At 46.7% G+C, this 15,615-nt stretch overlaps 1 protein-coding gene across 9 annotated transcripts in view; it reads left to right on the top strand.

The window, feature by feature from the left end:
- Window positions 1-177: 177 nt before the first annotated feature.
- LOC135224503 (G patch domain-containing protein 2-like) overlaps window positions 178-15,615 on the top strand; it is a 192,289-nt gene continuing 176,851 nt past the window's right edge. For 6 of the 9 annotated variants that reach the window (XM_064263521.1, XM_064263527.1, XM_064263526.1 and 3 more), the window contains exon 1: window positions 378-524. In XM_064263521.1, the coding sequence (XP_064119591.1) occupies window positions 504-524 (21 nt within the window). In that variant the 5' untranslated portion in view covers window positions 378-503. The other 3 variants (XM_064263525.1, XM_064263531.1, XM_064263522.1) reach the window with 2 other exon arrangements.

The raw sequence follows: 15,615 nt of genomic DNA on the forward strand, positions 1-15,615 counted from the left end.
TATAGTGTGAACGAGAAACAACGAAAGAAGATTACATTTAAATATATCTTAGATGTTAATATAAAGCTTGAGATATCCATTAATAATTTTATTATCAATAACTGAACAACCATTTCTAAACACAAAAGGAAACTGTTTGCGAGAGCAAGAGTACATTATTGGAACGGGTTGCGTAGTAGAGAGAAAGAGAGAGAGAGAGAGAGAGAGTCAGCCGTCAGGGTCCAGGTCCAGGGCCCAGGGAGAGAGAGAAAGAGATAGAGAGAGATCAATGAAGGGACAGAGTGCCGCGTAGTAGTGATTCCTTTGAAGGCTGAAAGACTTTGTGTTTGGTGGCCATTGAATGTTGGAATAGAAGTTGTCAGTGCATGGAGGTAAATTAATCTATTGAAGTCTTTTATGTTACTATTTAAATGCGTCTGGCGTCTCAATTTGTCGGGTCACTTGGAAGAAGTAGGAGGAACGTCAAACAGCCATCTTGTTGAGTGTTCCTTAGGCTTAGGCCTATGGATCTAGAGAGAGATCGGGTTAGTGAACGAATTAATGTTACTTACCTACCTAGGTCAGTTATAAAGTATTTAGGGTGATATAGGCTACCTAGCCTATAGGTAACCTAGCTAGGTAGATGGGGAAACTACTTTTTAGGTATATACTAGCTAGTAGCTAGTATGTCGTCGTCATTTCTAGTAGGCTAAATGGTAAATTGTAGTCATTTTAATGTTACCTACCTACTAGCTACTAGGTACCTAGTACCTACTATAGTATCCCAAAAGGCCAGTGGAGGAACCTAGACCTAGACTGCTTGTAGGCTTAGGCCTAGGTATACATCTCCTAAGCCTATAGCTAGTCGAGGCAACGTTAGGCTTTGGGCAGTACGCAGGATAAAGAAATTTTGCATTTAGAAAACAATTGTGACCTGAACAGTAGGTAATATAGTAGCTTCACCTCCGGAAGAACATAGGAAGGCCTACAGGTTTAAAATGCAGCCCTGGAAAGTAAGCCCATACCTAATAGGACCTTAGGTAGCTGTAGGTCTAATCTGTGCCCACCTTTTCACATAGGCTACTTAGGCTACAAATTTAACAGATGAATATGAACTGAGTAATCTCTCCACCATTTAAGCCTAGGTATTAGGTACCTAGCAGCCAAGATTTAAGCTTCACTCATTAGGGTACAAAGGCTACAGTTTTACATTTGAAGTGGTTATTGTCACCGCACGGTGGATATACTATTATTTCAGCTCCACTTATTCTCACCACATGCTCTTTTCAACCTTTGGCCAAAAGGTGTCACCATTTTCACTTCCTGTTTTTCTTTTCAAACTGGATATCGGTATGGCAGCTGTATCCCTGATTGTGATAGATATTGGTACGGCTGTGAATTGCGCGTGCGCGAACCCGTGTCTATCGCCTCAGGCACATCAGTGACAGAAGAAAATGACAACCTACCAACGTGAACCGTGTAATAGCTAATACATGAGTTTTTGCTGAAAAACAGATGTCAGGTTTCAACGAGCTGCAAAAAGCAATAGACGTCTCTGAAGAGTCAAACTTCCAGTAGTTGTGTATCCGTAGGTCACGAACGATCGAATCGGCCCTGAAAAGAGCTCCGGAGAGGAGATTCAAAGATTTGAAGTACACAGATATATTAGTTTAGTTTTATTTTTCATGTATAGAGTCAAATTCTAAGTTGTGATTTTTTATATTTTTATTTACTGCCAAAATGTTTTGGTGCTTTGGTGATGACAGTAGGTGCTTCACTTTGACATTTTGAATTGAACATGTTCAGTGAAACATTCAGTTCGACTATTATTACTACTGTCGCTGATCTTCTAGTTCTGTACCTATAGCTCTTATCAACAGTGTACGGCAACTGCTGCATGATTAGCAAAATGTCGTACCTACAGCAAGTCAGGAGCGCAATATGGCACCACTGACATAATCTGACGTAGCCCCACTACACTATGTTATTTGTACGGCAGGAAGTCTGAAATTGCGCTGCATTCACTGCCGCATATCTTTGTCAGGGATACGGCTGCCGTACCAATATCCTGCAGTCAGTCTTTTGGCGAAGAAAGGTGCATCATACTTTAAATTTGATTGATATTCATGGCATTGTTCTAAAATCTTTGATAAATTAGCTGTAGAAGTCTGGAAGCTACAGCTAAGATCTGTCTTGTCTGTCTATCTGCGAGTATGAAAGACAGCATATTGAGAAATCTCTTGGTATTTCTATATGAGCATTCCGCGGCGCTACACGACGGTACCAACGGGTGCGATGTACCGACATATAGAGTTGAGAGATAAATAAGTTTAGTTACTGAGTAAATATTACTTTAAATTCTTGTTCAGGAGGTAAAACTGTATAGAAAAACCGCAACTGCCATAGTCTAGGTCACCACAGAATAGTTATATAGATCTACCAATCTCTCGATCCTCTCCACACAACTCATCTATTAGCTTTACAATTAGTTACTTCCATTTATACGAGCAACCAGTGTGAACCCATACAATGAAATGTTGTCATAGCTATATTAAAAAAAAAATAGCTTTGTTCATGAAACTTACCTGTCAGATATATATATAGCTGTATTCTCCGAAGTCCGACAGAATTTCAAAAACTCCCTGCACACGCAGTGGGCGCCAGGTGGTTAGTACCCATTCCCGCCGCTGGGAGGCGGATATCAGGAATCATTCACATTTTCTATTCAGATTTTTCTCTGTCGCGGTAGTGAAACACCTGTTTTCCATTACCACTCCGCCTAGGATTTTGAAACTTCATTAGCCGCTTAAGTATCCTACTTATTTTTTGAATGATTGACTTGGATTTGTGGCTAGGCATACGCTATCATAAATTAATATAAATTTTTTCATTGCATATGATGTCTGAATCTAGTTAGCCTAGTTTCAGACTTTGTTGTCTGCAACGGGTAAGGGGAGGCTACCGAAACCTTCGGTAGACACTCGCTTAGTATACATGACGTTTACATGTTTTCTTTGTTGAAAGATCAATGTAATTAGTGTAATGTTGACTGATTCCGAAAGAAGACGTATGATTCGTATGTACGCAAATTAGAGCGTGATAGAATCAGGAGGTCTTCCTCCACAGTAACAGAAGTTAGGATAATGAACCTACTAACCTCCAGTAGACTTTATTTTGCCCAACCCTGTGGTATGGCTTACGGGCCTAGAGGAAGTGTCTGTGAGAGGTAATGCCCTTTCTATTATGGTGGATTACATCAAGTAAGCTTGAAAAAGTGCTCGCTCTCCAATCAGTGTTGTGAGTGTAGTGATGTTGATTTTGCCCCTAGTGTTGTGGAGGGGGCGTCAGATCGGTCCTATAACGCCTCTAGGTCTAAACCTCTGTCGGACTCCCAGGACAGGGAGGGTGGGGGAAGTTGAAAACCGAGGAGGGTTATTACGGGAACCCCCCCACCGATCTGGCGTCCCTTCGGCAGGATAAGGCTGCCAAAGATCGTGCACGTGCACGAATCATGAAAGATTGCTTTTCGTCCTCCGAGGCGTCCTCCCCGTAAGGTTGGAGCTCTCGAAAGGACTCGCGCCCTCTAAAAAAGAAGCTTTAGAGAAGAGGATGCTTCACGTCCTCTCTCTCGTCAGGAGGGAGCGTCAGAGTACTGATCTGGCGTCCCTTCGGCTTGACTTAATATCGATAAGCGTGACAAAGACGCAAAATGTCGCACAGGCGGCTATCGTCTTGGTCAAGAGATTAAAAATGTCCTTAAGGCAGGACCCTACGAGGACGCTTTCGAGACATTCAACGCTCTATCGAGAGGAAGGAACGTCTTTACTCTTGTAGCAAGGATTGTTTTCTTGCTTTCCAAGACGCTCCCCTCCCTCCTCCCCTCATGGCGCTATGTATACGTTATGTGACGTTTGCTTTACTACGAAACGGGATATTGTTCAAGCTCATAAGCTGACGTCCGGCAAGCTGATTTGCATAGTCAAACAGCTCGCCAAGACGCATCTTACTCGTCCCTAAGGGACGCTCTGTCAGCGGACAGAGATGACACTGGACAGACTATCCTAGTTTTCGACAGGAGAAGGGCAAAGAATTCCTCATACCCAAGAACACACAGGCGTCCTTTTAAATGCCCTTCTCTTGCCAGTGTCGATGAGCGTGACAAAGACGCAAGATGTCGCACAGCCGGCCGTCGTTTTTGTCAAGAGTGGCGAACGTCCTTAAGACTCGTCCTGATGACGATCACCGTACTTATGCTTAGGACGCTTGCGTTTCATGAGCGGCTCTCCCCTCGCCAGGAAGCCTCTCAAGTTACTCGTGTTGACGCACGTCATTCACTATGACGCTTCCCTTGATGTTCGTCGCTCTTCTATTCCGGACGCTCTTCAAGACGCTCAAAGAATGCAATCAGGACGTTCGGCAAGCACCTCGCGAGGATGCCTTTCGGAACGCTCGGCGTTCCTGGTTTTTTTGAGCGCGTTTCTGGATATGTTCATTTGCATTACTAAGACGCAAGATGTTGCACAGGCGGCCACCGTCTTTGTTAGAAGGTAACGAAGGTCTTTAAGGCCGTCTTGGAGACGATAGCCTTACGTCTTCCTATAGTGCTCTCACACTTCAGGAGCAGCGTGCGGCTCTCCAGGACGCTTTTCGGGTGGCCTTTCAGAAGACGCTCGACGTCATAAACATTGATAAGCTTTTTGGAAGACGCTCGATGTCTTACACATCTGGACGCTCGCCAGGACGCTTTTGAAGACGCTCGGCATCCTACACGTCATGACGCTCGGTAGAGCACTTGCCAGGACGTTCTTCAGAACGATAGGTCGTTCCTACGATCAAGACGTTCAGCAGGATTCCTGCAAGAACGCTCTTCAAGAGGGCGTCGTCGAAGAAGAGGAAGGAGTTTGGTCTCGTCAAGATGTCTACTTCGCTTTTCTACGAAGGAGCGTTCAATAAGAATCCATCACTTGATGAATTCCAGGAAAACTGTAAGCAGATTTCGGTGTCATAAAACGCCTCGTCTGCTTTCGGGATTGCGCTGCCGAAGGGGAACATTAAGGTCCTTCCTGTCGTAACCCAGTCTCTAATAGGAATCCTTGCCCCTTCCTCGATTTCTGCGGGAATCGGGAAGGCTATATGCTCGAATTCCTGGATTACTTTCCGTCATGCAATTGGGTTAGTTCTCATTGACAAAGTTCTTAATAACATTTTATCGCATAAGCGGATAAGTACAAAATTTCGAAAGAGCTCTCATTCATTAGTCAGAGGCTCATCCAGGAAAAAGACTTATAGACTACGTCCATGAAGTCGTATGTCCCAATATCATAAGAAGCTTGAACTTTCCTTTTCGATCTTCGGTTCTCACTTGAGGATTTCCATTTGAATAATATTATTCCTTCTCTTGGCAAAGAGAACGAACGACAGTCCAGATTTCCATTCTCTCTCTCTTCCTCATCGAGGAAGAATGTAGTAGAGAAGTAGATGTTCAAGTGACTGCAATACTTATGTATTTTATCTTCGCGTCATATTACTAATGTAAAGTTCAAGTCATATACGCATATCGTAATTACCTCTACAGATGGCAACCGAAGGGACTGTTATTTTAAGTGTATTTAATCGGTCCTTCCTGCAAACTTCCAGGAGTTTTCCGGTGTAAGGACAATGCTTAAAGGTATTGTTACAACAACACCAACTCAGCTTCTGCATCTAGCGAATTATGTTTCGCTAAATATGCCTGCTTGAGAATTTCCTTATGATCGATAATAGTAACGAACCTATTCCTTCGTAGAAGAGAGTAGCTGGTAACTCAGGCAGAATAGTGCGAAACGAGAGGTTGCTGTCATTGTGGATGACGCAGTATATTTAATCGGTACTCCCGGCAACTTTCCCAGGAGTTTCCGATTTAACATTTGGTTAATTAAGCGTAATGTTACGACAACACAAAATCAGCTTCCTGTATTTAGCGAATTCTGTTTCGCTTAAAATATGCCAACTTGAGAGTTTCTGTTCAAATAATGGAAAATCTATTCCTTAGATAATATAATAGTCTGGCAACTCGGCATAAGACTGCGAGAAGGTGAACATAAGCTGCTGCCTGTAACTGTCACAGTTGTCACACACTGTCACCAACTCTGTTTTTAGGTAGCTCGTTGTAATGCTCGGTCGGTTACGTCTCTCTCCCGTGGGATTGATTTACGAACCGTATCTCTGCCCTACAATCACGACTTTCGCCTCGGGTTGAGGGGATTTCTGGTAATCATGAATAAACGACTTCCTTTTGCTAAGAAATTTTCAACAGAGATATCTCTTAGCATGTTCGGCGCTGCTTACCGCACTGTAACAGAATTCTGTAAGAGTCTACCGCAGCATAGCACTATAATAATGCTCTCCTGCTTATGCAAAGAGCAGCCTTATTAGGGAAGGAAGCATGCTTAGTGAGGGAATGGATGAGTCTGCTGGGGACCATTTCCTCGCTGGAGAAGCTTGTTTCCCTGAATAGACTGCAATTCAGACCTCTACAGTTTTTTCCTACAGGAGAACTGAAATAACATCAAAGATCTAGAGATCATTCTAAACGTCTCTCAATGGGTTAAGGATCACCTCAGGTGATACTGAGAGGGAGCCAGGCATCTGGACAGAGGTCCTGGCACATAATCTAAAAGAATTGGAAGCAATTTGGTTGGCTCTCCAGTTCCTCGAAGAGTTAGGTTTTGGTCGAGTGGTCCAAATCATCTCAGATAATTCCGCAGCTCTCTCATATCCCAAGAAGAGAGATGGTTATCGGCATAGGCACGGAACGTAACGATCCTTAAGAGGTTCGTGACACGATTGCACGTCCGTGCGGATCTTCTCGATTGACGGCAGCAACTACTGACGTTTGAGTAATCCTCTCTTAGAAGTATGTCTAGGAAGTTTTTGGATACTTTGGGGACGGTCCTTTCGTAGATTTCTTTGCAATATTGAAGACGAAGAAGCTTCCTCTACGTTGCGCCCTTATTCTCGATCTGAGAGCGGTAGCAATAGACGCCATCCCTATAGTATGGAAATGGGGTGGGGGATAGTTGGTTAGCCCTTTTCCCCTATTCAAAAGCTTAGGAAATATAATAAGATAATCGCTGGCGTCAGAGGAGTGATAAAGACGCTGATCGCCCCATGTTGGCCTTCGAGAGGCTGGATTCACAGAGGTCACGTCCTTCAGAGAGCCACTTCCAAGGACCCTTCCCGAGAGAATCGGTCTACTCTAACATCCCTCACTTCGAGAGGTACCTAAACTCTTCTCCGCTCTGAGTCTGAATGCGTTCAGACTGTCAAGAAGCGAGAGGATCTTCAAGATTAATTGCAAGTCTCATTGCCAAAGCAAAGCAGTGCTGCATATTTTTGCAGTGTACCAATCGGAGTGGGGCCGTTTTCTGGACATAGGGCAGGAAGAATGACTGTTCCTCCACCTCTGACCTCTGTGAATTACTTTACCGCCTTCCCATTCCGTCTGAAGTATGGGATAAGCTAGCAGTCCCAACTATTGTAGAATACGGAAATATGTTGACGGCCTCTAGGCTCAGAGATTCGGATCTGTCAAACAACAAAGCCCTTCACGATCTTTGAGGTCTTGTGAAATCTTGAAATTGTCTAGATCGAAGCTTCCGGCATGGAACTTAGACGTAGTCTGAAGTTCCTGATGTCAAAGCATTTCGAACCTCTCCTTTCTGTAAACTTAATAAACGTAACCAGAAAGGCTAATTTTGTACATGAACTTCCCTGCCAGATATATACTTAGCTTAGGTCTCTGACGTCACGACAGAAAATTCAAAAACTCGCGGCACACGCTACCGGTAGGTCTCGGTGATACTACCTTACCCGCCGCTGGGAGCGGTGTTAAGAACCAGTCCCCCTTTCTTGTCAGATTATTTTCTGTCGCCGGCTGGACAACACCTGTTGTTTTCAGTCCTTACGATAGTTAAAATTCGTTCTCGTTGCCGACGATTTGGATTTGGTGGTGAAGTACCCTTTGTTTGTTGGCTTGGCATACGCTTTTTGGACTGTGTTTTGGATTTTTCTTTTGGATTTCTCTTACATATCTATAATCATGGATGATTTTGAAGTTAAGAAACCTAGTTTATTTAGGGTTTGTTCAGAGAAGGAATGTAAAGTTAGGCTTCCTAAAGCTGCATTAGATCCTCACTCGGTATGTGAGTCGTGTAGAGGGAATGAATGCTCTTTTATTAACCCTTGCAAAGAGTGTGGAATTTGGATGAGGAGGGTTGGAAGGCTCTCTCTTCTTATGTGAGAAAGTTTAGAGAAGGATAGGGTGCGCAAGGCTTCTTCAAAGAGTTCTAGTAGATCGAGGGTGAGTGAAGTTGACGCTGAGAATCCTGTAGTAGAAGTAGTTCCTTCTCCAGTTTCAGCCCCTGCGCCCAGCTTTGAACCCGAAGATTCGTTTTCGGAAGTTGCTTCTGGGAGAGCCTCGATCAGGAGTAAGGAGAGCCTCGCTCGCTCTCGACAAGGTAAGAGTGATGATAGTGCAAGTGATCAGTGCAGTGCCCCTAGTGCAGTGGAGGGTGCGTCTGACCGGCTCACTAACGCTTCCAGGCCTAGACCTCTTCCAGACTCCCAGACCCAGTGGAGGTATGGAACGGTCGAAAGTTCCGCAGGAAGGTTAGGGAGAACCCCCACCGTCAGGCGTTCCCCGTCCCATCGGCAGTTTCCTGTTTGCTCGTTCCCAGGCTGCCTTGGATCGAACCAAGAAGGAGTTATTGCGCCAGTGCTTCTCGTCATCTTCGTCGCCTTCTCCTCACGTAGATGGAGCGCATCGGAGTCGTCTCGCCCTCTCAAGAGGCCCTGGAAGGATCCTTGCGCCCTTCCTTCCAGCCCGAATCCTTCGTGGAAGAGCCAGAAGTGGAACGCAAGAGAACCAAGATTTCGTCCGGTTACGCTTCTCCTGTTCGCTCTCGGACTTCGTCCCCTGTAGAGGAGTTTAAAGAGATCTCCTGCGCGTATCCTGGCGGGTCTGCAGGCGCAGATTGCGGCTTTAGCGGAGTCTATTGCCGGGACTTCTCATCGTCGGAAGGACGCCTCACTTCCGGTGAAGAAGTCTAAAAACGTTCCTTCGGCTAAATCTCCTTTGGCTAGAAGAGCTTTTGAGCCTGTTAGTAGGAGGTCAGAAGTGCAGGCTGGAGCTCGGGATCTTTCTCCGAGTAGGCTCTCCTCTCCTTCCCAGCAAGAGTTTGTGAGCATGTAAGGCGTAAGGAGCCATACAGGCTCTCTCCTCAGGATTTCCGCTCCTCTTCAGTTAGGCGCCAAGAGCTTGACAGACGTCAAGAGCCTCGTTTTCGTCAGGAGCGAAGGAAGAGTTCTTCGCCTGGTGGCCACTTCTCCTTTTGACGGACGCTCGGAGCCCAGTGGCGCCAAGGAGCCTAGTAGGCGCCAAGAGCCTAGGTAGGCGGGCAAGGCAAGGAAGTTTTCTCCTCCGTTAGATCACTCCCGATTGGATAGGCGCTCAGAGCCTTGTAAGCGCCGCGCTTCTGACAGGGATTCATCTGTGGATTTTGTCCTCGCCCCGTGGCAGGCGTCAAGAGCCTGGCAGGCTAGTGAGGATGGCAGGCGCCAAGAGCCTAGCAGGCGCAGAGAGCCTGATAGGCGCTCTCCCTTATCCAGACGCTCTTCTGTGGAGTTAGAATCTGTTTCCGACAGTCGGGCCTCCACTTGTAGGCGCTCTCCTAGTAGGCGCTCCCCAGTAGGCGCTCTCCTAGCAGGCGCTCACCATAGGCTCTCTCCTGGGAGGCGCTCTCAAAGTAGGCGCTCTCCTGTAGGCGTCTCCAACTAGGCGCTCTCCTAGTAGGCTCTCTCCTGGGAGGCGCTCTCCTAAGTAGGGCGCTCTCCTGGTAGGCGCTCCCCGTGTAAGCGCTCTCGGGTGGTTTTTCTTCCAGTAGGCGCTCGCCTAGTAGGCGCTCTCCGAACAGGCGCTCTCCAAGGATTAGCTCTCCTCCGGGCAGTAGAGCTTCTAGACGTCATTCTTCGGTAGAATTTGTTGCTGATTCGTAGGAAGATTTGCCCAAGGATGCTTCGGTTTCTTCGTATAAGAGACTTACAGACCTCCTCTTGCAAGATTTTGGGGAGTCTCTTTCGGCCGTTGCTCCTCCGTCTCCTCCTTCCTTATTTTCAACGACCAATACGGCTAAGAAGTCTTCAGTCGTTAAGATGAAGCCTACAGTGTCTATGAAGAAGGCTATGAAGAACTTTGACGACTGGTTGCTTTCAAAAGAAGAGAAGGGCAAGACAGTTTTTTCTTTTCCCCCGTCCAAGCTGACGGGTAAGATGGGGTTCTGGTACGAGTCAGGAGAGCCCTTGGGTCTAACTCTTCCCTCTTCTGCAGACTCGGACTTCTCTTCGTTGGTCGATTCCGCACTCGCTCGGCGCTGAATTCTGCGAAGACGACGTGGGGTATGAGCGAGTTGGATCACCTTCTGAAGGGAATGTTCCGAGTCTTAGAAGTTTTTAACTTTCTTGACTGGACCCTGGGCAGTGTTGGCTAAGAGGACTCAAGAGCAAGACACTCTTTCGCCTGAAGACCTCCACGCAGTTCTGTCTTGCATGGACAAGGCAGTGAGAGACGGTTCCGGGGAATTGCTTCACTTTTTGGTGCAGGAGTGGTTAAAGAAGAGGGAGGCGTTTTCTGCTCTTTTCTTACCAAGGCGGTTTCTCACGCACAGAGAGCTTCCTTGCTGTATTCACAGCTTTCCCTGCAACTCTTCCCCAAGAAGACTATTAACGATATCTCCACTCGTTATCAGCAAAAGCGACGCAGGATATGCTAGCTCGCTCGGCTAGAATTCCGAAACCTTCGTTTCAGCAGAAGACGAAGAAGAGGCTCAAAGTAGGCAAGAACCCTTTCGAGGAGGACCTTCGTCTCGCTCTTCTCCTCCAGAGGTTCGAGACCACCTAGAGAGGAAGGACCTTCTCCCGGTCTATTAGGGCCAAGAAATAGTTCGGGGGTCCCTCCAGACAACTGTGGTGCCAGAACTTCTGAACTTTGCAGATGTCTGGGCACGAAAGGGGGCAGACAACTGGTCCCTCGCGATCATCAAGAGGGGATACCTCATTCCCTTTATTTCGAGACCACCCTTGACCACCACTCCAAGGGCACTGGTGGCCAAATACAAAGACCCACTAATGAATCAAGCCCTCAGCTCTAGCGGTAGAGCTGATGTTAGAGAAAGAGGCAATAGATAGATGGTTCAGGACCCTCTTTCAGCGGGGTTTCTACAACCGTCTGTTCATAGTTCCCAAGAACTCAGGAGGATGAGACCGGTTCTGGACGTAAGCGCCCCATGAATGTCTTTGTGAAGAAGAGGAAGTTCGCTATGGAGACGACGTCATCAGTCTTAGCAGCTCTTCGTTCGGGGACGGTGGACTGGATGGTGGCGCTGGACTTCAGGACGCTTACTTCCATGTGCCGATCCATCCTTCTTCTCGCAAATATCTCAGATTCATGTGGGGAGGGAACGTTTTTCAGTTCAGGGCCCTATGCTTCGGCCTTTCCACGGCCCCCAAGTATTCACAGGACTGATGAAGAACGTTGCCCAGTGGCTTCATCTCGAGGGAGTGAGGATTTCCCTCTACTTGGACGATTGGCTTATCAGGGGCCAATTCCAAGGAGAAATGTTCTGGAGGACTTACGAGTGACGTGGATCTAGCAGCTTCTCTGGTTTGCTAGTGAATTTCGAGAAGTCACAGCTAATCCCCAGTCAAGAGCGTATCTATCTGGGGATTCTGATGGACTTCTCAGGTTTTTCGGGCGTATCCGTCCCCAGAGAGGATAACCCGAGGTTTGGAGAAGGTAGCAATCTTTCTAGAGAAAGATGTATGCACAGCGAGGGAGTGGATGAGTCTGTTGGGGACACTCTCCTCGCTGGAGCAATTCGTTTCTCTAGGAAGGTTGCACCTCAGACCCCTACAGTTCTTCCTGACGAGGAACTGGGATCGGAAATCTCAAGGTCTGGACTTTGCGTTCAAGATTTCGCAAGAGATAAAGGAGGATCTACGTTGGTGGCTAGACCCTCTATTGTTCAAGGAAGGCCTTTCCTTGCAGGTTCGGAACCCCAACCTAGTGTTGTATGCAGACGCTTCGGACAAGGTTGGGGAGCTACTCTCGGGTCGAGAGAAGTGTCAGGCACCTGGATGGGGGATCAGGTGTCCTGGCACATCAACAAGAAGGAGCTAACAGCGATTTGGTTAGCTCTCAAGACCTTCGAACCCCTCGTAAAAGGGAAATATGTTCAGATCAACTCCGACAACACTACAGCCCTGGCTTACATTTGGAAACAGGGGGGACTCACTCTTTCTCCCTGTACGAGACAGCAAGATCGCTCCTCTTTGTGGTCAGAGGAAAGGAACATAAGGCTTCTCACCAGGTTCGTACAGGGAGAAAGAAATGTCAGAGCGGATCTGCTAAGCAGAAGGAATCAAGTCCTTCCCTCAGAGTGGACTCTGCACGCGGACGTATGCCAGGAGCTGTGGAGGACGTGGGGCAGGCCCCATCTCGATCTATTTTGCGACCTCCAGGAATGTGCGGATAGATCTATACTGCTCCCCTATTGCGACCCAAGAGCAGTGGCAATAGATGCATTCCTGATGGATATGAGGAATCTGGATCTTTACGCGTTCCCAGCCTTTCAAGATTATAGGGGAAACGTTAAGGAAATTCGCAGCGTCAGAGGGAACAAGGATGACGTTGATAGCTCCGTTCTGGCCCGCCCACGACTGTTCACAGAGGTACTGGAATGGCTGGTGGATGTCCCAAGATCCCTACCTCTAAGAGTCGATCTGCTCAAACAGCCCCACTTCGACAGGTTTCACAAAAACCTCCCCGCTCTCAGTCTGACTGGATTCAGACTATCAAGAGTCTCGTCAGAGCTAAGGGCTTTTCGGCAAAGTCTGCAAGGGCTATTGCCAATGCACGTAGACCTTCCACATCTAGAGTCTACCAGTCGAAGTGGGATGTTTTTCGACGCTGGTGCAGGACTCATAAAGTTTCCTCCTCCAGTACCTCTGTGACTCAGATTGCAGATTTCCTTATCTTCCTGAGGGAAAAATGCGGGTTGGTTGTCTCCACCATCAAGGGATACAGGAGCATGCTTTCCTCAGTTTTTCGTCATAGAGGATTAAACATATCTGAGGACAAGGACCTCCATGATTTAATCAGATCGTTTGAAACGGTTAAAAGAACCTCCTCCTTAGTGCCTAGCTGGAATCTTGATGTCGTGCTGCTCTTCCTGAGGTCCTCAAGGTTTCGAACCTCCCCATGCTGCTTCGTTCAGAGACCTTTCGATGAAGACTCTTTTTCTCTGTGCGTTAGCGTCAGCGAAGAGGGTCAGCGAGCTGCAGCTCTAGAAGGTGAGGTAGGTTTCCAAGGAGGCTCCGCAGTTTGCTCTTTTCTTCCCGGCTTTCCTAGCAAGAATGAAAACCCTTCTTCGCCGTGGCCCAGGAGCTTCGAAATCAAAGCTTATCCTCCTTAGTTGGGACGGAGAGGAGAGATTCTCTTTGCCCGGTGAGAAGCCTGAAAATATTATCTTCAGAGGAAGAAAAAGACTTGCCGCTAATGAGAGCAATCTCTGGTGCTCTGTAAGGGACCCCAGTAGGCCCATTATCTAAAAATGCACTCTCATTCTTTATCAGGAATATTATTAGAGAACACACATTCTTGCAATCAGCAACAGTTTAACCTTCTGAAAGTCAAGGCGCACGAAGTACGGGCCATCGCGACGTCTTTGGCTTTCAAGAAGAATTTGTCATTACAAAACCTTATGAAGGCCACTTTTTGGAGGTGTGAATCAGTCTTCTCTAATCACTACCTAAGGGACGTATCGATTACGTATGATAAGTGTTTTGGGCTAGGCCCTTACGTATCGGCGGATTCAGTGCTGGGGCAGGGAGCTGAAACACATCCTTTTTAATCCTTTTTAATCCTTTTTCCCTGTTAGTTTTAAGTTTGAGTTTTTTGGTTGTACGAAGGAGGTTGCAGGAGGCAGCTCCTTCTTTCGTATACTAATGTTAGTATTTGGTTAGGTGATCGGTTGTGCTTGAGGCTCCTTGCAATTGGTAGTGATAGGCTCTGGCATGTAAGCGGGTTGATCCCCATTGACCAGATCCTGCTTGGATTCTGCCAAGTAAGTGGACTCAGTTCCCATTGGTAGACCCAAAGAGTTCTTCAGCCATAGGTCACGCCCTCGCTGAGACTTTAGGCAACGCAGACTAATAGACAGTAACTATCAAGTCTTCTGCCTAAATCAGGTAAGAACCAGAGGTTTATATTATGTATTCCTTTAACATGTGTTGTCCCCACTTTCTAAGTAAGTATGTGTCTCTTTCCCTCCACCAAGGGTGTCAATCAGCTAAGTATATATCTGGCAGGGAAGTTCATGTACAAATGATATTGTTAGTATACAATAAGTTTTGTACATACTTACCTGGCAGATATATACGATTGATGGCCCGCCCAGCCTCCCCTCAGGAGACAGGTGGAAGAAAATAACCTGACAAGAAAGGGGGACTGGTTTCTTACACCCGCCTCCCAGCGGCGGGTAAGGTAGATCACCTGAACCTACCGGTAGCGTGTGCCGCGAGTTTTTGAATTTTTCTGTCGTGACGTCAGAGACCTAAGCTAAGTATATATCTGCCAGGTAAGTATGTACAAAACTTTATTGTATACTAACAATATCATTTTTCTAACCACTCTAGCTACGGCAAAGAGGGTTAGTGAGGTTTTAGCCATCATCAGAGGTTTTGGCTTTAGAGGACATAATTCAGTGTCCTCTAAGCCTTCCGTTCTTGCTAAGAACGAAAACCCGTCTAACCCTTGGCCCAGAGACCTGGAGATCAAGGGGATGGCACAAATTATTGGGCAAGAGCCACAGAGAGTCCTGTGCCCTGTCGGGACTCTCAAGTTTTATCTTGATAAAACTAAAGAAAGTCGAGTCATTCGGACAATCTGAGGGTGTTCCGTAAAAAGACAAGACTTGCCCATGTCGAAGAACGACCCCTGGCGTTATTTTTAAGGAGTCTTTGTAAGAGGCTCATTCGTCATGTTTGAACAAAGATTTGAAACCTTTTAAAGTAAATGCTCACGAGGTGAGGGCGCGGCCTCGGAAGCATTTCAACAGAGCATGACACTCAGTAATATCCTGAGTGCCACGTTTGAGCGAAGCAACTCTGTGTTTGCTTCACACCTCCGACGGGATGTGAAGACGACATATGGGATCTGCGAGTCGCTAGGACCATACATATCCGTAGAAATGATTATTGGGTTGGGGGGCAGGAAGCAGCACGAATCCTATCCTATAGAAAAGGGATAGGTGTGCTTTTAACTTTGAAGGGTTGGTCGCTTGAGGCGCTTTCCCTTTCGTTAGCCTAGAAGTTATGGGACTAACTTCGATAGGTTAGGTCAGGTGGTGGATTTAGCTTCGTTGCCCTCACAGTATGGTCAATATGGTCTAGTCACATTGTGGTCACGCTCCCGTTGACAGATCATCTAGAGCGTACCAACTACACAGGTCACTACCTTGTTGGCAACTCTAGTAAAGCAAAAGCAGACTTCGGTGACAGTAATCAAGAAGTCAGCTATGCTAACAGGTAAGGAATCAAGAT

The sequence above is a fragment of the Macrobrachium nipponense genome, chromosome 12, assembly GCF_015104395.2.
Source record: "Macrobrachium nipponense isolate FS-2020 chromosome 12, ASM1510439v2, whole genome shotgun sequence".
In the NCBI taxonomy this organism is placed as follows: Eukaryota; Metazoa; Arthropoda; class Malacostraca; order Decapoda; family Palaemonidae; genus Macrobrachium; species Macrobrachium nipponense.